We start from the raw sequence: 23,109 nt of genomic DNA on the forward strand, positions 1-23,109 counted from the left end.
CAAGGATTATTAAAATGTCCTACCTTCCGTGCTTTGCTCATTGTTATTTGTCGCGGTTTCGGGCTACCTGTGTAAGTGTGAGCTGGTCCCCGTGGGTAGATCTTACTTCACTTATACAGAAAGATATCCGCTTTTTGATCTCATATTTTTAGCTAAGCTGGTAGCCTGGTATTGAAACTTATTGGGCGATATAATTGTATGAAAAAAAATATATATGTTATAAAAAAAATGATCACGTGACATACTGGCCTTTCGCGCACTGCATCATGGTCTAATCCCACTTCTTACTTCAATGAAATCCAAAACAACAAAGTTTGAAGGGCTCTTTCTCGCTTGATTGCCATTATTTTCTTCTCCTTTCCTTTCTGGGAGATTGCTGCCCTATGGGTTCTCTGCGGGTCTTCACAGATCTTCTCTCAGCCTTTCAGACCGTATCGGAAATCAAAGTGAATTTGAACCGGTGACATAAGTTACTTAAATCAAGGTTATCGCGATGTCCCGATCGCCCTCGAACTCCCCAAGGAAAAAAGGTAAGGATCAAATATCAAATGGGGAGTCTTAAACCAACAAAGGTTTTTTTCATTTTTCTGATATGGACCTCAAGCTTCTCCTTAGTGCTTCATCGGCTGCAAATTCAGTCGGCTAATTTCAAAATTCTGCACATCTTTGCATTGCATGTGGTTCGTTCCCACTCCCAATTTTTCCCACAATAACAATTCATCCATTTCGCACCTTTTACACAAATTATTTTACCAGATAAATGTGCTTTTTTTATATGCGTGTTTGTTATTTTAGCAAATTTAAGTATGGTTACGAAAGATTGCGGTCGAAGTGCAAGCTGGATTGGGAAATGTGTATTTTGTTATTGACATTCAATCACACTTGAACTACTCAAATGTTATTTTCTGTTTACTCCTTCGTCTTAACTTGACATTTAAATAAGGCGACCGTTCTTATGTAGCTAGACAAACTCTTATAGGCTATATCAACGTAGATTCCGCGGTTTTGGTTTAAAAAAATCTACGTCCATCAAATAATGGTTTGCCGGACATGTGTGTGTATAAAAGCAGTTATGATTGGTCCGGAATCTCTTGCTCACAATCTTATCTATAAAACATGAATTTACTAATCAGAAATGCAGACAGAAAAACTCAGAAGCTTAGTAAGTTTGAGCTGTTAGAACCCGTACCAGACTATTTCCGTCTATGATCTTATAATTCTTTGCCTCGATCGTCAATGTACACACAGAAACGAACTTGAAGCCATTTGTAAACAAACCAGTCGCCCTGGAAAACACAATCGTGGTTATCTTCTTGGAGACGTGGCTTTGGACTCGTTTTTATTATCACATTTCCGTTGTTTTAACGTCGTTCACTGCTTTTGTCTGAGCCAATACGGTGGGTCCTGTAATTCTATTTTAATACCTCTTTTGTTATACTTTTTGTTATGTTAAATGAAACCAGTTTTACCATTAGCGATATTGAAAACATTTTGCTAAACGTGCACGACTCGCGTGTCGAAATAAGCTCTTCAAGCGTACTTCGCAGTTCTTCCTCTTGATTTCAAGGTTAGATAAGAACATCATCTGGTTTCATTTTACCAAGATCTAGAGTTACAGAGTTCCTTTATGTCTCACACCAGATCAGCTTTAAGTTCCTCAAGCGCTGGAAATCTTATTAATTTTAAATTGAGCTTCAACTAAAACCCAAAATGTCCTACCTCTTTTAGAATTTTGGTTAGTTATTCATTTGTCCATTTGAATTTGAATTGTTACAAAAGCAAGGTCCAAATTGCTATTACACATCACAACAGCTAGATTTTTTTTTGTATTTCCCTATAATAATCAGTCTATCTTGGTATGTTAAATTTAAAACATTGCCATGAGTTATTCAATGCCACTAGGAAACCATGTACAGTAAGCACCCTTATGAAAAGAATATTGTAAGACTAGATAAAAATGCTTCTTATTTAATGTTTGATTCAACTTGTGTAGCCAAAATAACATGGCACAAATTTTATTTCTTCAGACATCCAAACATCTGTCAATATAACATGCCACAAATTAAGAAAATGTTTTGCACTTGAACTTAAGCCAGGTTTATCCACATAATTGAATAAACTCATGATTGTTTACTTTGTTATACTTTATAAAATAAGTATTTGGCACATCATATTATGATATTATTTTTGGCCTTTAAACCAGTTGGTGGACAAAGATTTTTGTGTTTGTGAAATGGGTTAGATTTTTCTCTTAAACCGCAAAATAAAAATGATGTGAGAATAAAGTGTACAGTTATGAGTTATTTACGATTTTAAATGTGGTGCACTTTAGATCATGGATGACACTGTATAAAGCACTATATCAATACTATGCAATATGTATATATTGCACATAAATATTCTCTGGTGTTATTTTATAACCTATGTGTTTATAACTTATATATTTTGACAGGGCTGTCTGTGCCAGGTCTTTTCCATAGTGGCAGTGTCCCCTCACTCCAGACCCCAGAGAGACCTTCATCCCCTAGATACTCACCACTAACTGGGCGGCGGGCAGGTACGGCCATACAACCTCGAGGAGTTAGCAGTGTCAAACTCTCCAGATTTGTGCAGATTATCCTGACTGAAAATCCCTTATAGAGTGAGCCTATAGGCAGAAAATCAGGCTTGCTTTTGGCCTAGTGGTCACAATATGCATTTGGGGTGAAGTTTTTTTTATTCACTGAGATGACAAACTCTATCTGCATTTTGTAAGACTCTTGAGAAAGGGCGGGGTGTAAACCCTCCGCCCATCTATCACACCCTAAACACTCCCTTAGGGCTGCTTGGCCCATGGCCATGAGAAGACTTGTGCAGTATGGAGATCTTACTGGCTCGCACCTGCTTATTCCAGACAGTTACAGTGACCACTCTGAATATATATAATCATGAACAATTTTTATGAAATTTTTTACCCATGTTTACAAAATTTGCAAATAGCCTACAAAAGGGTTTAAATTTATAGGGTTATGACAGGGTGGTAAATCAAGGGGGACTTATTCTAAAATTGAGACTTATTGCATAATGCTTTATGTCATGTGTCTTTAACTGGACTATCAAATTTAAGGAAAAAAAACAAGATAAATCATCAAAGAAATGGTAAGAAATTAAGCAAGAACAGCTCCAGTAAATACAAGTTCAGAAGCTAAAGCTTCTGAATACTGTTTAACAGTATTTCAATTCGAACAGTTTATTTCCCAGGCTAAGTTTAAACGTGCAAATGCATGTAAATGAATTAAGTTGATGATTTTGTCTTCATTTGTATACATTTACATTGAATCAACACATGACTCATGGATGATACTGAATGTTAAACTTAGACTTAGTGTCTTTTAAGACACTATTAAAAAACTATTAAAATAGTTTTGAATGGGGTTTGTAAGTGAGTCTGATTAATTTGTTGTCTATGATTTGCAGGTTTGTTATTGAGGAGAAAAGAAGAAGGGAGGAGTGATGGAGAGGTAACTTTCATGTAACATAACTATAAGTTCAGTATTAAATGCAACAGGGAGATACAGTATATGCTATATTTCGAATATGCACCTCCCTCAAAAAAACACCTTGCTGAAGTAGAAAATTATGAATAAGTGCCTAACTAAAAGCATGCTCTCATTAATAAGCACTGTCACACTAAGAACCTTCCTCATATAAACACCTACCTCCAATAAATGCCTCCCCTTATAAGTGCCTTGCCTGAACATGTAAGACAATATACCTAGGAGGGTGAGCATCTGTTAGAAGGCTTGTGATAAGAGTAAGATATTTAGTACACCATACTATATGCTGAAACTTTGCAATGCTTGTGATGGGGAGAAGATATTAAGTACACTATACTGTATGCTGAGACTTTCCTTGTGTGTCAAGGCTTGTTATGGGAGTACATAGTTATTAAGTACACTACACTGTATGCTTAGAATTTCCTTGTGTATCAAGGCTTGTTATGGGGAGTAGATATTAATTACACTACACTGTATGCTTAGAATTTCCTTGTGTATCAAGGCTTGTTATGGGGAGTAGATATTAATTACAATATACTGTATGCTAAGACTTTCCTTGTCTGTCAAGGCTTGTTATGGGGAGTAGATATTAATTACACTATACTGTATGCTTAGACTTTCCTTGTGTGTCAAGGCTTGTGATGGGAAGTAGATATTAAGTAAACTATACTATATGCTTAGAATTTCCTTGTGTGTCAAGGCTGGTGATGGGGACTTAAAAGCTCTCTATGTGCCGCCTGAGAGACCCAAGCATTTCTCCAAGGTCCTGCAGCAGATCAGGGAGCGAGCAAGAATGCCTTCTGGGTGGGTATTGAATTATGTGACTTCTACTTGTCCTTCCCGTTCTTTCAACGCTGCATATCAAAACAACCATGGGGATGTCAACCCTCCCGGATTTCCTTGGATATTTGCTTTGTCTCCCACTTCTACATTCAGACTTACAGTAGTAAAAATCCAGGTATCCAGGAAATTGAGAATGGCATGCTTTTTGTGTGTTGTGTTTCAAGCAAAGGTGCTCAGCTGAAATCTCAACAAAATCGTATTATTTTCCCAGCTCAGAAAATAGAGTAGCATGACATGTTGTGTTGCCATTCAAGCAACATAGCTCAGCTGAAATCACAGCAAACTCATGATTGTTCAAGCCCAGAAATTAGACGCTTGTGACAAAACTATCACCAGTCTATTAAAAACTTGCAAGACTCAACTCTTTCAAAATCAACATATACAACTGTGTATCACTCTAAACTCAAAGTTTCATTAATTGCAGTTTTATTAATTGCAACATCCTCTGAAAAAGACTTAACGTTAGATACTTGCACAAATTTCCTAATGGTCTGAAACATAATAATATCTTCATGTAATGATCATATATATTTAATTTATAAAATTCAGGGCAGGCAGGCATCGTAAAAAACCTCCTGAAGTCCAAGCAGCATCCTCAGCCACAGCCCAGGAGACGTCACCCAGGTCGCGAACTCTCAGTAGTCAGGGGGGTGCACTATCATCTAGTGGTGGCTCATCAGAGTTAACAAGAGGGCGTAGCAACACAGCGCTGTCAATCACTGACGAGGAAACAGCGGAGCTTGACTCGGTATGAAGAAAGACAGCCCATCTACCGCGCTAAAATGGGTATTTTGGTGGGATAGAGTCAAAGTCCTTCAAGTGTCTCTTTGGGTATCTATATTACGGTTTTGTCTTGGAATATCACATCACGCCATTAGCCAGAATTTTAAGCAGGGGGAGGTTAGACCATTTCCCTAGATACTGTAACTCATCAAAACCTTAATTTGCAGTGGGGTAATTTATTTATTTATTTTTATTTGAATAGATTATCTAGTTGTGTTATGTGATTCTTCCTACCTCAACCCCACTTCCCCTCCCAGCCTGCCAAAGAGAAAACTACAGTACCTAAACTATGAACTATTGCATATACCATATGTTTTGTGATGTCATAAGGCTCAAAACTACTGTATATACTATCACATGCTTTGCTCTTGTAATACTGTGATTATATTACTACAACAAGGGACCCATCACTTTGTGACAACAATTGTATGATTTGCTCTGACTTGTATCACTGTAAGACTTCAATTGTAACATCATTTTTTTACCAAAACTTGTTATCATAAGTAGCAACTACAAGGGCCATTAGGGCTTTACACCTTGATTTCTGTAGAACCAGCCAGTGAATTTTGTAATCTAGCTTTATTCTGTAAATTTATCTGCATTTAAGATATATGATTTGTGATATTTTGACTTTTTACCCATAACTGTTTTAACAGCTGGATGGACTGATACATGACAAAGAAAATCTTGATGAAGTGGATGCACAAGTCGTTGACTCAGAGGTATGCAGTCTGTGTTGGTCTAAGCGAGACTTGCTACAGTTTCTTAGCATGCATACATAATCAGATAAAGTGCATGTGTCACTATGGTAACCAATTCTGGTTTATATATATCATATGTATATGTTTATATATATCATATGTACATGTTTATATAAATCATATGAATTTGAAAATTTAGTCTTAGTTAGACATTGTTTTCTTAAGTATGATACATTGTTTTCAGAAAATTGCCCATGCCATTGCTCGACTTAAAAGGAAGATTGACAAAACGAAAGAACAAATACGGCAGTTACAAGAAGAACGAGATGGTCAGTAATTGATAGGTGCTTGTTATTTTCTACATTTAGGATCATAACACTATAACTACTAACAATTATATGAAGAATTGCAATCACTGATGGGATAATTCTCTGGTGTTTTGTAAATGCTACCTTCATGTCAGGAATAATGGATAACTATCTGATGAGTAATTTTTATATTGAGTCTGTCTCATTGACACTGATGCACATAAATGAAAAGAGTCCTATGCTCTGGTTGACAACCGACAACAGGCCAAACAGGCCTCACTGCTCCCTGTGGTCTGAGCATGGCGGATCCTTCATTGCACATGCTTGTAGGAGCCGTTGTTCATGTTACATGTGTTATATCAGTAGCGGATCTAGGAAGAGGGTCTACGGGGTTTAACCCCCCCCCCCCCCCCCCTTTTGGGCTGCCAAAAAAGAATCCAACAATCACTGTACATGACCATATTACACTACAGTCAAGAGACCATGATGTAAGAGAACGAATCCCCTGTACTAGGGTATGTTCCAATGATGACGTCCGTAAAAACTATTTTTAGATACGCCTCTGATTGGTTAGCGCTCACGTTTCCTAGCAACATGAAACGCGCGATCACATCCTGAGCGATGTGAACCGGCAGAGGCTGTTATGGAAATCTTTTTGACCGAAAATACCATCCTTTTTTACGCTGTGAAAATGATCTTCCATAGAGTACGCTGGATCCAATCAACCGTTTCTCGGACATTGAAATGCATAGAGTGCGTGATTTTAGGCTCGGGGATCAACTTCCCCAGTAAAAGTTTTCACGGCTGATTCGCAAGAATTATAAGTAAAACAACAATCAATCATAAATCTGTGTTTACAACACACAATTCTCTTCCATTTCCCTTTTAATGAAAAAGATACATCCAGAACTTAATACCATTATATTCACACCGATATTGTGGTCATTAAGGCAGGTATTTCACAAAGATTTCAAGTCTCCATAATGAAGTAAATCTTATTCCAGTGACAAGGGTTTCTTGAGTGACATGATTTCTGAAGATTTGCGTGAAGAATTGAAGTTCATTCATCATCTAAAAATATTGTAAATCAAAGAAAAATAAAGGCCTTCTTGTATTAAAATACATAACATAGACTGAGAATGCCTAAGTTTTTCATCTCACCGTATTGAAGAGAAAAAGAACTTTTTAAGAGTCAGCCTGATACATCTTGAATGAACTCCAAACTCGCTGTTTCCCCGACGTCTTCCCGTTCAATATTTATATAACATTTAGATAACTTAACATTAGATAACTTAACAGATACCAGGACACCATCCTACAAGTAGCATTGTAATCATGAGCTATGAGAAGCAGCTAAAAGGATAAAAACAGGTAGCGAACGAAGTCAAGAAGTGCAGAGGGAAAAAAATTGGGAAAATGTACTATAGCTCGCGAGGTGCCCATAACCAAATATGGCGCGATGAACCATATATGGATGCTATGATTGACAAGCTCGCGCAATCTAAAAATAGGTTTCATGGACGTTATCATGGGCCACGGGGATTCGTTCTCTTATATCATGGTCTCTTGCTACAGTATAATAATATACACCTTATGACAGTGAATCCTTCCTTAAGTTGTTTAGTTGAAACTGACTTGTCCAACATTGTGTCATGCATTTTTCTTAATTTTACATGTATCTTTATCTCATTTGTAGAATCTGTCAAAGAATATTTAGAATCAACGGAGGTTGCACCTAAACAGAAGTAAGTAAAAATCCTGTACATACCTTGCTATACAAACCATGTGACTGTCGGACAGGGGGTTTCTTGAAAGGGCCACGTATGTATCGAGGGGGCTCCCCCACTTAGAATTTCCCATTGTCTTTTTGCCTTTATCCATAGCTAAAAATGTTGTCAATATCGTGGGCGAATCGAGAATTGGCACATGGTTCACTGAGTTTTCCATGTCTATTTGCAGGGTCAAGACAAATTTTGAGCGAAAAAACCAAAAGACGAACGCCACCATCTCTCAGCTGCAGAGAAAACTGCAAAAGTATCATAAAGCCCTTGTGGTAAGGACACAGAAAATAACATAAGAATACAGTGCTTCACGTCGCTATATAAACACGGCGAACCCTAAGACCACACACATGCACTCATATGGGAGACGTGCTTTATAACGCACCGAGACTCGGGAAATCGCTTGCTCTGATTGGTCAAAGGTCCATGTGTTATTAGAGGACACACGCACGTTGGCGTCAGCATGCGCGCGCTCTCCCACACATTTTAATTAGATCTCATTTTTTGTGCATCTGTCCTCTAAAAGATGAACGGAAGACGCCACAGCGTGCCATGCACAACAGTCACGCAACTCGACTGCGTGTCGTTGCGTACTTTTTCGTTTATCACACGCTGCGACATCATTAGTGCATATATCAGAGGACAGACGTACGCAAAAATGAGATCTATTTGTTAAATACAAACACGGCGAACCCTAACACTACAAACATGCACCCATAGGGGAAAAGTGCTTAATAAAAGGGAACTTCCAAATTTTCCCCGTAATGTATACTCTGCTTGGCAGCCGCTTTTAGTGTCACGCGGCTGCTAAGCAGACTACGTAATGTATGACTGTCTGGAAACTTTTCCAACAGGATCTAGAGGAAAATGGCACCATTTCATCAAGCCACATTGCACGAGAAGTATTCAAGTGAGTCTCTTTACATTGAATAATGCAAGGGCACCAACTTCATATGTAGGAGGATTAAGCCGTGTTCCGATGTGCAAAACTTCATATGTAGGAGGATTAAGCCGTGTTCCGATGTGCAAAACTTCATATGTAGGGGATTAAGCCGTGTTCCGATGTGCAAAACTTCATATGTATGAGGATTAAGCCGTGTTCCGATGTGCAAAACTTCATATGTATGAGGATTAAGCCGTGTTCCGATGTGCAAATCTTTGCCACGATAATCTGCTTGTGATTTCCATGTCAAACAGATAGCATACGTTTCTCGTTATCTTATTGACTTGCTTTGCAAAACTTTTAAAGTGGTCCCGGTAGCGCGCGTCGCATGTGCAGGAGGGCGGGAGAGATGGGCATACATCTTGTGTATACACGCGCTGTTTCCCAAAACCAGCCCCAGGAGAAATAGAAATTTATTATGTATTGGCTATTTATTAGTGCCGTTCAGTAAGAAAAATGACGTTTTTTTATTGTATTAGGGGCGTGAAAGAAAATATCAAAGGGATCTCGGGGTAAGTTTTTTTGTTGTTTCCCTGGCACAAAATTACATATTCATTAGTACCCTTCTAAATACTGTAGATAAACTACTGATTCTTCTACCCTCTTTGACTGATCATAAGATCATTAGTGTCCTTTCAAATATGTAGATCAACTACTTAAAAACTAGGGAGTATTCATTGAATATCCTGAAGGAGAGGGGAGAGGGAAGATTTTGATGACCCAAGGATTTCAATCGGTTTTAGGGGCCTATATTTTCTTTATGAACCCCCTTCCCTTTGCATGGCCCTCCCCAATATCTTCCCTCTATGACGGTCAATTGACATAAAGTCATGCGTATCCTTCGAGGATAGTATATGTTTAGTCTGGTTTCGGTTTGAAGTCGTCGACAAAATTTCCAGAGGGGATGGTTATGTAATAGAGTAAATCCTTGTAACAACTATAATTTGAAGAGACTCGTTGAGCGGAATTGTTTAAAAAAAAAACCCGCATCTCCAATATTTCACACTTCTCCTTATTTCTTAGAGTACTGCCTTGTCAATGTATAAAAATAAATAAGTTTATGTTTTCCCCGGTGCCGTAAAATAATCTCAAATAGGTTGCGGCTTCTTTTTAGTCAAATTGTTTGATCGTGGTTGCTGGATGTACAGCTGTTTCTCTATCCATAATAGTTCCTGACTCGTTAGCCGTTATTGGGAATTCCTCTGTCAAGTTCCGGAATAATAATTCTCACTAAACAATGTGGCCTAATTCGTTGATAACATTTAGCTGTTAACTTCCCGGTGCAAAACGCACTAAAAGTTACGATATTAGAATTAGAAAATCAATTTTGAAAATTAAATTAAATTTGATCATTTTGGCAATAACAGTGTTGGGTTAGATGAATTTCCTAATTTGGGTCTGATTATTTCCTCGAGTGTTTAAAATCTGATATTTGCGGCAAATGGTTGTGAAATCTGAATGCAAATTGCTCACTCCAACTATCCTTTCAACAGTTGTTTAAGATAAATAATTTAGGAGGTGGCCATGTTTACCTCACGAGTATTTCAAAATCGTCTATGTCACGGTAACAATTCAAATGGACGCCGGTGAAACAGGTCGACTTAAACCTACACGGTCACTGCCCAAAATACATATTCAGGCTTGCCAGGCTACAAGTCCAAAGACAGACGCGCTAAGCCTCTCTCCTAGATTTTTGCTTCGCAAAGACAAGGCTATGATTTTTAAGAAGCACAAGTCCTGCTTCTGGCCGTAAGTCCTCAACATGACACACTAAATCTGAATTACGGGATTCTGAATTAACATGACTCACTAATTCCCTATTTTTTGTTTTCACTTTTTATGTAGAACCACTGTACATAATTTAATGCGATAAAGAAATGTTTTAACTTTTACAAGACATATGTTTAAAGGCAAAATAAAACTTAATAGTTGTAGGCGACCATCTCGGGAATGGAAAACTTTTGTATGGCCGCCTAGGAGAACATGTTTTTTTAAACCCCATCTACACGAGCAATTTTAGTCGACAACTATGTATAGTTTGCCGTGTAGATAGGCCAGCAATTTTTATGTGACAATTTTAATTTGCTTGTGTAGATGGCGCAAAGTTGGCCATTTTTTATGTGGCAACTATAGTTGTTCAATAGTTCGCTTGTTTGTTTTTTTCTTAGCAATTATAACTGTCGCACATGAAAAACGGCTCTTGTAGGCGGCAACAAATAAAAATTGAGAACTAATTTGACGTCACAACATTTATTTCTAGTCTCTCTAACAGGCTTTAACAATAGCCGTTGGTTGCTTTCAAAAAACCACCGGGGGGTACGATACATTGATTCGCGGGTACAACCTTTATGGAAATAGGTGTATATATATATATATATATATATATATATATATATATATATATATATATATATATATATATATATATATTTAAATGACGGTTTGTAATTTTTTCCTTGTTTGTTTGTCTTATTGTTTCTTCGCCCTTTGTTATTTTTGTTTAGTGAAGAGGCTTTCCTATGTATGTTGACTTTTTTCCGGCTAAGGGCCCGGTCGCACTAGCAAGATGTTCAGGAGACATTTAGGTGGACAAGTTTGTCCCGTGACATCTACGTACTATCAGACATTCTTAAATTAAGGTCGCACTGCTTGTAACATCCGTGGATCACAAGCCCTAAAAATAACATCGTATGTCATTCATCTGCGTTTCCTTCGTGCGCGGGAGATTCGAAGAGCAAATACTCTCTGCATGCTGCACGTCTGCATATTAAGTCATGAAAGGAAAAAAATCTGCTGCTTTTCGTTTGGATGTACCTATACATCGTGCTGCGTTAGTCGGATGCATAGCTGATACTGTTTGCAAATGTAGTTGTCTATTATGCACCGAATGCGAAGACGTCATGTTTGGCGTGGAATTGACTGTTCCTCACGCCGCCAGATTGTTGGAAGTAAGAGATTTTGGTAGAGATTCACCTCTAGCTTTGAAGGCGAAGCGAAGGTTGCTATTTGAGACCATTTACGTTTTTTGTGTGAGTGATAAGAATAAAAACAAACAGAGTTCCCCTGATATCAGGTAGATGTCCTGCCCTGGGGCAGGACATCGGCTCCTTTGATGTTTTGCCCCGACCGGCGAATTTGTCGTGTTGCGTATAAACATAGGTCGCACTTGGCTTCGTAACATGTCACGGACATCTGTCAGTTTTTGAGCTTATCTAAACAGAGATGTCCTGAACATCTTGCTAGTGAGACCGGGCCCTAAGCGGTGCAAGTCTTCTTTGTGTCTGGCTGGCTGAATGCGTTTTTTTTTTTGCATTTCTTTATGTTTTATTTATTTCATTCATATTTGTTGCAGGGGAGTAAAGGATGGAGTGATAGGGTAAGCCGCTGGACATATGTATCGCTGTTCTGTATGCTTTCCCGTGAAGCTTTGCGTTGCTAACACGTTGCCTGCCTAAGGATGAGGACGCTAAATGGTTGGATCACACCAATCGCCGGCTATAGGATAGTTTGACTCCGAAATGAAGTCTAATGTCTTGTAAGTGTTGAAAACTGGATGTATTTGCCTTGGTTTCGCTCCAACAGTTGCAACCTTTCAAACCGCGGTACCGAGCGAAACCAGTTGAAGTAGGGATACGTGCTTTATTCAACACTAACAAGACATTAGACTTCATTTCGGAGCCAAATTATTCTAAAGCCCGTGCACCAATCGCATTTTGCTAAGGAACAAAAATTGTCATTTTGTAAATATGAGTACATAAGTAAGATTCATGACCTGGGAAATTATCTTGGTCAGTAATTGTTACAAAACAAGTCACAAAATACGGCTTTTATAAGTAGTTGATACATAAGATTTAATACATGGCCTCCGAACCCCTGCCGATAACTTTCCTATTGAACATACATATAATATTTTGATAAAATGTTATAGTAACTTCATCAGTGCGGTATATGACAGTTGTTGTAATGACTCACGATCGAACGCTGCTTTAGGGTGCAATTTCACCCTTAAGCGTGGGAAATTTTAACGGTTTTTAATTTACCAGAATGCTTTTTTTTTATTCATAATTGAGCTTTTATTGTAGATATTACCTACTTTGTTTATCGCGTTTTTCCTTTGGATTCATTCCAGGGCTGTAACAAAACCATTGGAAATCGCTAACCTGATTAAAAACAGATTTGGAAGTTCAGAAAATGTTTCCACAGGAATCCCAACTGCTCAGGGAAACAGTAAGTGCTTTCACACGAATACTGTCAATCCTCAAGGCCAATCACATGACCTTATCCTAAGGCCCTTAAATAGGTCACATGGCCCTTTGTCTCAAGGCTCTTGAATAGGTCCCATCACCGCTTGTCCGCTAAGGCCCTTGAATAGGTCAAATGACCTCTTGTCCTGAGGCCCTAGGATAGGTCATATGACCTCTAGTCCTAAGGCCCTTGGATAGGTCACATGACCTCTTGTCATAAGACCTTTCAGAGGCAGATCTAGCTTTTTGCTAAAGGGTTACTTCGGCTCAGTGACAAAGGGGGGAGGGTTTTTTTTTGTTACATATGGCTTTCTGGCACCCCATTGGGAGGTTTAAACTCCCTAAATCCGCCACTGCCCTTTGATAATGTACATTACCTCTTCTACTAGGAGCCTTTGATAGGTCGCACAGCCTCGGTTGATACGCCAAAGCCTCAGTTTGATCTTTCCCGGCATGACGTCACTCTCGGTTCGCAAGTAGTTAGTCTTGGCTTTCCTGTGGGGAACATCAAGTAGCAAATTCTATGACAAACACCTATTTCAATAAACATTGTCAGTGCCAATGGGGAACGGCAATTGGCAAATGGCCAATCTAAGACCAATCACTGCTTGTGGGTATAATTATTTGTAAGAATAAGATGATAAGTAATATAATCGCAGAATTATCAACATTTTCCTGCATTCATTAGAAATTTGGCGTGTTCCATGGTATTTTTCGATCTTAGAACTGCCATTCGACAATTGGCATTCGCCATTTCAACAGACAACATATTTTGAAATAGGTGTATACATACAACATATCAAGCGGATAATCAAGACAGATATTATTAAGTTGTTGTTGTTATTAATGTGGCTACCTTTTTCAATGTAGGGACAGACGGATACGAAGACGATCAAGGTAACCCGTCAACAGGAGACGATGGCGAGCGCATCACGGGAAGTGACTCCGACAACAAAAACTACCACAACCCTAACCTGAGGTAGGCGCTCTCTGCCTTCACCCTGTCGACATCGCCACAGAAGCAAGTCCCACAGCTTGGGAATTCAGTATTGTTTTTTTTTTTTTGTAATTTGAAATATGCCTCACGGATAACTTCTTTGCTTTTTTTACGGGTAGCAATGTTCTTTTATACTGGAAAACGTCTCGTAAACGTACCTTGAAACATTTCAGGACTAAAATAACCAGACTAACCTATAAAGTCACTCAATAAATTAGCGGACACCAGGTTGGTTACTATACAGTCACCAGAACTTGAAAACACGTTTGTATATTTTTTAGTCCTCGGTACAACAGTGACGACGATTCATCAAGTGTCGCCTCAGCGACTCACGCAAGGTTAGTGTGTCACGCAATGCTAGTCAATCAAGCAAAGTTAATACGTCACGCAATGCTAGTCAATCAAGCAAAGTTAATACGTCACGCAATGCTAGTCAATCAAGCAAAGTTAATTCGTCACGCAATGTTAGTCAATCACGCAAGGTTAGTCCGTCATGCAATGCTAGTCAATCACGCAATGTCATGTAAGGTTAACCCGTGACTTAATGTTAGTCAATCAAGTTAGTCTAGTATGTCATGTAAAGGCTAATTTAGACGCTACGATTTTTGCCTACAACCATCGCATGCGACACGCTCGCGTCAGCATACAACTCAAGTCGCAAAATCTTAATCAGCCCTACAACTCCGCTACGACACGAGCTAACGACACGAAAAAGTTGAAGGAATTTTTAAACATGTTTCAAAACTATATGACTTTATGCCCATATTTGGTAAAATGACGGAAGCATCGAGGCGAATCTTCCTTTCAGGGGGAGAGACGGTGGGCGACGACTGTTTTGGTTTGCAAATATGGCGAAAATCCATACGAAGATATCGTCGGCAATCGCGTGGATCTTTCGCCAAACGTAGCTCCTCCAAGATTAAACAATAGGAACCATTTTGTCAGTTTTTTCTTGGACCCTTCTTCGTCTTGTTCCATTTGTTTACGGCGTAAAATTGCAGCAGCAAGTGCTGCAGTTACAACAGTGCGACGGTCCGCCATGTTTTTTGTTGTTGGTCCCAGTCCTCGACGAGTAAAAGGCGCAAAAGTCGTACGCGATTTTCTTGAGACATGAGCGAAAAGTCGTTAGTGTATAAATCAGAGCTAAGTCATGTCGCATGCGATGGTTGTAGGCAAAAATCGTAGCGTCTAAATCGGCCTTAAGGTTATCCCATGACTTAATGTTAGTCTTTCACGTGATTCTAGTATGTCGTGTATGGCTAGCCCGTCGTAGCCAGTATGAAGCGAACCTACCTTACTAAATCGGGCTTATTTATTGTAATACTCCAGTATACCTCCCCAACATACAAGCCCGAGAACAAGTCTCCCTCCCAGCCCCCCGACGTCCTACGAACATGACGTCATGGACTTGCGAGAAACGCAGGCTCAACTGGTAAACACGGTGGAGTCAATGAAGGTATGCCATTACTAGGCCAGTATGGCACGTAGTTAGAAAAGCAGTCATTACTAGGCCAGTATGGCACGTAGTTAGAAAAGCAGTCATTACTAGGCCAGTATGACACGTAGTTAGAAAAGCAGTCATTACTAGGCCAGTATGGCACGTAGTTAGAAAAGCAGTCATTACTAGGCAGGTATGGCACGTAGTTAGGAAAGCAGTCATTACTAGGCCAGTATGGCACGTAGTTAGCAAGGCCGTCAATACTGGGCCAGTATGGCACGTAGTTAGAAAAGCAGTCATTACTAGGCCAGTATGGCACATAGTTAGCAAGGCAGTCATAACTAGGCCAGTAGGGCACGTAGTTAAAAAAGCAGTCATTACTAGGCTAGTATGGCACGTAGTTAGAAAAGCAGTCATTACTAGGTTAGTATGGCACGTAGTTAGAAAAGCAGTCATTACTAGGCCAGTATGGCACGTAGTTAGCAAGGCAGTCAATACTGGGCCAGTATGGCACGTAATAAGCAAGGCAGTCAATACTGGGCCAGTATGGCACGTAGTTAGCAAGGCAGTCATTACTAGGCCAGTAGGGCACGTAGTTAAAAAAGCAGTCATTACTAGGCCAGTAGGGCACGTAAATAGCAAGGCAGTCATTACTAGGCTAGTATGGCACGTAGTTAGAAAAGCAGTCATTACTAGGCCAGTATGGCACGTAGTTAGCAAGGCAGTCAATACTGGGCCAGTATGGCACGTAATAAGCAAGGCAGTCAATACTGGGCCAGTATGGCACGTAGTTAGCAAGGCAGTCATTACTAGGCCAGTATGGCACGTAGTTAGAAAAGCAGTCATTACTAGGCCAGTATGGCACGTAGTTAGAAAAGCAGTCATTACTAGGCCAGTATGGCACGTAGTTAGAAAAGCAGTCATTACTAGGCCAGTATGGCACGTAGTTAGAAAAGCAGTCATTACTAGGCCAGTATGGCACTCAGTTAGAAAGGCAGTCATTACTAGGCCAGTAGGGCACGTAAATAGCAAGGCAGTCATTACTAGGCTAGTATGGCACGTAGTTAGAAAAGTAGTCATTACTGGGCCAGTATGGCACGTAGTTAGAAAAGCAGTCATTACTAGGCCAGTATGGCACGTATTTGGCAAGGCAGTCATTACTAGGCCAGTATGACACGTAGTTAGGAAAGCAGTCAATACTAGGCCAGTATGGCACGTATTTGGCAAAGCAGTCAATACTGGGCCAGTATGGCACGTAGTTAGAAAAGCAGTCATTACTGGGCCAGTATGGCACGTAGTTAGAAAAGCAGTCAATACTGGGCCAGTATGACACGTAGTTAGAAAAGCAGTCAACACAAGGCCAGTATGGCACGTAGTTAGAAAAGCAGTCATTACTGGGCCAGTATGGCACGTAGTTAGAAAAGCAGTCATTACTGGGCCAGTATGGCACGTAGTTAGAAAAGCAGTCATTACTAGGCCAGTATGGCACGTAGTTAGAAAAGCAGTCATTACTGGGCCAGTATGGCACGTAGTTAGAAAAGCAGTCATTACTGGGCCAGTATGGCACGTAGTTAGAAAAGCAGTCATTACTAGGCCAGTATGGCACATAGTTAGCAAGGCCGTCATTACTAGGCCAGTATGGCACGTAGTTAGAAAAGCAGTCATTAATAGGCCAGTATGGCACGTATTTGGCAAAGCAGTCAATACTGGGCCAGTAGGGCACGTAAATAGCAAGGCAGTCAATACTGGGCCAGTATGGCACGTAGTTAGAAAAGCAGTCATTACTAGGCCAGTATGGCACGTAGTTAGCAAGGCAGTCAATACTAGGCCAGTATGGCACGTAGTTAGAAAAGCAGTCATTACTAGGCCAGTAGGCCTCATCATCATCATCATCATCATCTTTCTTATTCTCATCAACAGGATCAGATGGAGCTACTCGCCCGCTCATTACAAGAGCAGAGATTCAAATCAGAGGTACACGCCATCTTGTAATTCACTCAATAATTATTATTCTAGGCTAATCCACATACTCTGCTTACAGCATCTTCAATGCCAACTGAACGATCTGACGTCACAGTGGAATGACCTGACTGAGTTGCACCAGAACGAGGTAGTTTTACATGTTGCCATGAGTTTTGATAAAACTATATCGATGAAATAACCCAATCATGATGAAACAACACAACAAGTGTCTGGAGCAAGGGCTTAAAGAAGGCCAATCACGCCGCCATTTCATGCTCCCGTTCAATGCCGAGTCACACAAATAATCTATTTCCATCGGATTATTCAAGGGAGTAACTGGGAAACTTTCAATCAATTACCATTATAAATGTATAAGTTCTCAATCGTATATTGTTACTTTGAATTTTTCTTGCAAATTAACCGCTGTAATTTTTAAATATCAACAATAACAAAAGAAGTTGATAGACATTCTTTAAAGCAAAACCTTTAGCTTGTCTTTCTTACTTTATATTCTGAGCCTGAAGCAGTACTTTAAGACCTAATTTAAACGCCGAACCAATTCGATTGTTCTTTGTTCATTCGCATTGGACATGAAAAGAACGGCGTTTGTCCTAGGCCTCAGGTTTTCTTTCTATCTTGTAGATGCTAAGCCTGAAGCAATACCCTTAGCTTGCCTTTCTATCTTTTAGATGCTGAGCCTGAAGCAATACATTTAGCTTGCCTTTCTATCTTTTAGATGTTAAGCCTGAAGCAATACCCTTAGCTTGCCTTTCTATCTTTTAGATGCTAAGCCTGAAGCAATACATTTAGCTTGCCTTTCTATCTTTTAGATGCTGAGCCTGAAGCAAGAGCTGGAGCGCGCCGAGGAGCGCATGGAGTGCGTGGAGTACCGCTTGTCAGAGCGAGCAGGCGAGATGGAGGAAGCACTGGATAGCTACGTCACGCGGGTAAAACTCTTAGACATCTCTAATATCCCTAAGAGATGGGGGTGTTGTTTAGATAACACACTCAACTTTGCTAGAAAATAGTGGTATACAAATAAATAAAGTTGAAATCGTCCCTACTTGGATTTCGGGGCATCAATAGGAAACATTTCTTTATTTCTGGAATGAAGGTAGTTCAAGCTAAAGATAAGCTTTGTTTTTAAACGAAGACTTACCTTTGAATTAAAATCTTTGTCTCAGGCCCTTTGTTTTGTCTCTCTCTCGGGAAGTAATTCGATTATATCTCGGTTAGTGATTCGGTTATCTCTCGGGCAGTGATTCGATTATATCTCGGTTAGTGATTCGGTTATCTCTCGGGCAGTGATTCGATTATATCTCGGTTAGTGATACGGTTATCTCTCGGGCAGTGATTCGATTATATCCGGTTAGTGATTCGGTCCATCTCTCGGGCAGTGATTCGATTATATCTCGGTTGGTGATACGGTACACTCGGGCAGTGATTCGATTATATCGCGGTTAGTGATTCGGTTATCTCTCGGGCAGTGATTCGATTATATCTCGGTTAGTGATTCGGTTATCTCTCGGGCAGTGATTCGATTATATCTCGTTTGGTAATTCGGTTCATCTCTTGGGCAGTGATTCGATTATATATCGGTTAGTGATTCGGTTATCTCTCGGGCAGTGATTCGATTATATCTCGGTTAGTTATTCGGTCTTCTCTCGGGCAGTGATTCGATTATATCTCGTTTAGTGATTCGGTCCACTCTCGGGCAGTGATTCGATTATATCTCGGTTAGTGATACGGTTATCTCTCGGGCAGTGATTCGATTATATCTCGGTTAGTGATTCGGTCTTCTCTCGGGCAGTGATTAGATTATATCTCGTTTAGTGATTCGGTCCACTCTCGGGCAGTGATTCGATTATATCTCGGTTAGCGATACGGTTATCTCTCGGGCAGTGATTCGATTATATCTCGGTTAGTGATTCGGTCTTCTCTCGGGCAGTGATTCGATTATATCTCGTTTAGTGATTCGGTCAACTCTCGGGCAGTGATTATCTCGCTTAGTGATTCGGTGATCTATCTGGCAGTGATTCGAGTCTCTCGTGCAACAATGATTTTCTCTCTCGGGGAATGGAGTGATTTGGTTATCTCTCAGGTGATTTCCATTTTTTTGTCCTCTCAGCTCTCTAAATTGCTTATTGTTGAAACTTTTGCTTATTATTGTTAATCTTTGTTTATTCTTATTGTACGACAGGAGCAAAAAACGGCAAAATTAAAATTGTAAGGTTGTTTTAGCTTACTTTTTTTTATATTTAACCTAAAGTTAACTTAAATTTCCTTGCATAATATAAAACAAATTAGTATTTTTGGTAGATAATCCGTTCTCAAGATATGATTGAGCAAAGTTGACATAAATCATGGTAAAAGAAGCAATTTCGCCCAAATTGGTCAATTTCAGACAAATCAAGAGTCTTACAATTTGCAATATCTCTAGAACGGATTATCTACCAAAAAAATACTAAAATTTTTTTTTATATTACACAAGGAACATCTATGCAAAAAATCAAGCGAATATAAGCTAAGATAACCTTACAATATAAACTTTGCCATTATTTGCTCCTGTCTTATTATACCCTTATTATAGCCTTTTTTATTGCTCTTCGTCACGTCAGATCTCTAAATTGCTCATTATTGAAACTTTTGCTTATTATTGTGATCTTTGTTTATTGTGAATTATATCCTTATTATAGCCTTTTTTATTGCTCTTCGTCCCGTCAGATCTCTAAATTGCTCATTATTGAAACTTTTGCTTATTATTGTTGATTTTTATTTATTGTGAATTATACCCTTATTATACCTTTTTTATTGCTCTTCGTCCCGTCAGATCTCCAAAGTAGAAGCCGTACAGCAGCAGAACCAGCAGATGGTGGGGGCGCTGGACGAGTATTTGGAGCAGAGTGTGCATGCCAAGGCGCTGCTGTCCAAGTTCCTGAGCGTCGTGTTAGCTGTGCTGGCCATTGTACTTATCCTCTTCACTACTCTCGCCAGAATCATCGTGCCTTTCACTAGAACAAGGTATGTGCTTGGAATGAAGACATTGATGGTGGTAAGATGATGATAATGGTAGTATGATGATGATGATGATGATGATGATGATGATAGTGGTAGTGTGATGATGATTATGATGATAGTGGTAGTGTGATGATGATTATGATGATAGTGGTAGTGTGATGATGATGAAAATAGTGATGCATAGTTGTGGTATGTTGATGATGATAATACTGTTTGCTTGGTGTAAATGATGTGATTGTTATTGCGATCTATTGCGATCATTATATTAAGCTTTTGACGGTGATGGTATTGCTCCTTGTTTTGTAATGCAGTATTTATGAAAATAATTGTGATGATGACGTGATGACGACGATGAGGTTATGATGACGATAATGATGAAACGATTGCGAAGATGATAATGAAATGGCAACGATGATGTTTTTGTCCTGTTAATGGCAGCTCTGTTCTGTTACTAACGAATCAACGTCTCTCTTTTCTTAGGGGCCGGGCCTTTATGACAAGTCTTGTCGTCATCGCTATCGCAGTCTTATGGAGATATCAAGACAGCGATACGGTGGTTGCTATGACAACCTACATAGAGCACCTTTTAGCGCCGGTCAAAAAGAGACTTTCCGGTTTCTCACTGTTTAGCTCCTTTTTTAGGGACGAGCCCTCGTGATGCATGTCAGCAGTTTAGAACACAGGCAGATACTTTAGATCATTTTATTTTAGTGTGCCATTAATATTTATCGTAGTTCAGACACTATAATTGAATACGTATAAAGTATCTACCTGGGAATTAATTTGATATTCGATCAGAAATGCGGTTTTAAATTGGTTTTAGAATTATTTGTGTTTTATGATCAGCGTTCGCTGGTCGTTTCGCTAACACGTGTAAATATAGGACAATGAGTTCAAAAAGTGAAGAAAGAAATTATGGCATTATACATAGATGTGTTCTGATTTGTGTTTTTTTCCAAAAACAAATTTCAAGGGTACCCTTCCCTTCCCATCATACATTGCTGTGATGTGTAAAATTATGGGGATGTTGACCAGAAATGGATGTGGATGTCACGTGACTGTTTGGGTGGCATTTCGCGCGCGTACAGGCTTTCGGCGGCAAAATAACAACAAAAAGCAGCTTATTTGCGCTTACCATCTCAATAAGGGCTTACCATCTCAATAAGGGCTTACCATCTCAATAAGGGCTAACCATCTCAATAAGGGCTTACCATCTCAATAAGGGCTTACCATCTCAATAAGGGCTTACCATCTCAATAAGGGCTTACCATCTCAATAAGGGCTTACCATCTCAATAAGGGCTTACCATCTCAATAAGGGCTTACCATCTCAATAAGGGCTTACCATCTCAATAAGGGCTTACCATCTCGATAAGGGCTTACCATCTCGATAAGGGCTTACCATCTCGATAAGGGCTTACCATCTCGATAAGGGCTTACCATCTCGATAAGGGCTTACCATCTCGATAAGGGCTTACCATCTCGATAAGGGCTTACCATCTCGATAAGGGCTTACCATCTCGATAAGGGCTTACCATCTCGATAAGGGCTTACCATCTCGATAAGGGCTTACCATCTCAATAAGGGCTTACCACCTCAATAAGGGCTTACCACCTCAATAAGGGCTTACCATCTCAATAAGGGCTTACCATCTCAATAAGGGCTTGAAAGAATCCCGTCCCTGGCGGGACAAACGCAGCCATTTCTGTGTATGTTTAGGCGTGAGTTTGCCTCTAAAAAAATCACGCGATTTGTTGGTGCAAGTCGCATTTTTTGCTGGAACAATAGCTCTGACTTCGCTATTTTGGCAGGGACGGGGAATAGGCGTATACATTTATTGTGTGTAGTATCGACTACACGGCAAGTTAATTAGAGAGCACGGTCAATAAGGTTTTGCAAGAAATAACAAAAGCTATAATCGTGCGAGAAGAAGAGGTATTCCCATTTCTACATTCCCAATGTAGAGGGCTAAGGTTTTACGCACCAATATGTCAAGGTTATGACAACGTTAGTAACTACGGTAGCTGTACTCCCTCAGGGTCGTCTGCCGTCTGATTAAACCTCGGTCAGGCCGTCCTTCAGGGTAACTTTTTTTTCCTACTTTTCTTTTTCTCTCTCCCTCGACTCTGACTCCCTTAACACTTTTTTTTCAACTCAACTCTTCTCTTCAGACCAATTCTTTACCGAACTCTCGATCACATTGTTGTTGCTTCTTTTGAAAGAGGCAGCACCACCAGCGTGACTCTTTGAGTAATTCATTTGTTCAAGCTTTACTTAGCTAGGTGTGAGAAAGAGAAAAAGTTTGTATGAGAAAAGAGCACCTGGTTTTTTAATATTAATTAGAATTATGCATTCATTAGTAAGTGTTGCAAATGGTTCACCGCAATGGTTATTTTGTATTCAAAAAAACACAACACCTAAGCCAGATTAATCTACCACCCGCCATTTCTCTACAAAACACAGGGTTTTAAAATCTTTATTTAATGCTTATCTCGTCACCTTCAGAACAGGAGCTTATTTTGCTGTTAATATTGTGCCTGTAACGTTATATCGCAT

The 23,109-nt window shown here is 39.6% G+C and overlaps 1 protein-coding gene across 5 annotated transcripts; it reads left to right on the forward strand.

Moving 5' to 3' along the window:
- Window positions 1-267: 267 nt before the first annotated feature.
- Window positions 268-21,480, forward strand: LOC116601234 (transmembrane and coiled-coil domains protein 1). Of its 5 annotated transcripts, none has more exons than XM_048734110.1 (21): window positions 268-530; window positions 2,453-2,557; window positions 3,457-3,500; window positions 4,237-4,340; window positions 4,929-5,127; window positions 5,819-5,884; window positions 6,108-6,192; window positions 7,868-7,916; window positions 8,131-8,224; window positions 8,807-8,862; window positions 9,375-9,407; window positions 12,248-12,271; window positions 13,025-13,122; window positions 14,010-14,118; window positions 14,418-14,474; window positions 15,466-15,592; window positions 17,495-17,548; window positions 17,616-17,684; window positions 18,367-18,483; window positions 20,367-20,557; window positions 21,035-21,480. In XM_048734110.1, exons 1-21 carry the CDS (start codon window positions 494-496, stop codon window positions 21,210-21,212), a joined length of 1,896 nt encoding a protein of 631 aa, XP_048590067.1. In that variant the 5' UTR covers window positions 268-493; the 3' UTR covers window positions 21,213-21,480. The 5 variants fall into 5 exon arrangements, with proteins under 5 accessions (XP_048590067.1, XP_048590068.1, XP_048590070.1 ...); XM_048734113.1 differs by lacking the exon at window positions 268-530 and adding an exon at window positions 1,141-1,397 and having other exon boundaries at window positions 4,218-4,340; XM_048734114.1 differs by lacking the exon at window positions 268-530 and adding an exon at window positions 1,182-1,397.
- The last annotated feature ends 1,629 nt before the right edge of the window (window positions 21,481-23,109 follow it).

The sequence above is a fragment of the Nematostella vectensis genome, chromosome 11, assembly GCF_932526225.1.
Source record: "Nematostella vectensis chromosome 11, jaNemVect1.1, whole genome shotgun sequence".
Classification (NCBI taxonomy): Eukaryota; Metazoa; Cnidaria; class Anthozoa; order Actiniaria; family Edwardsiidae; genus Nematostella; species Nematostella vectensis.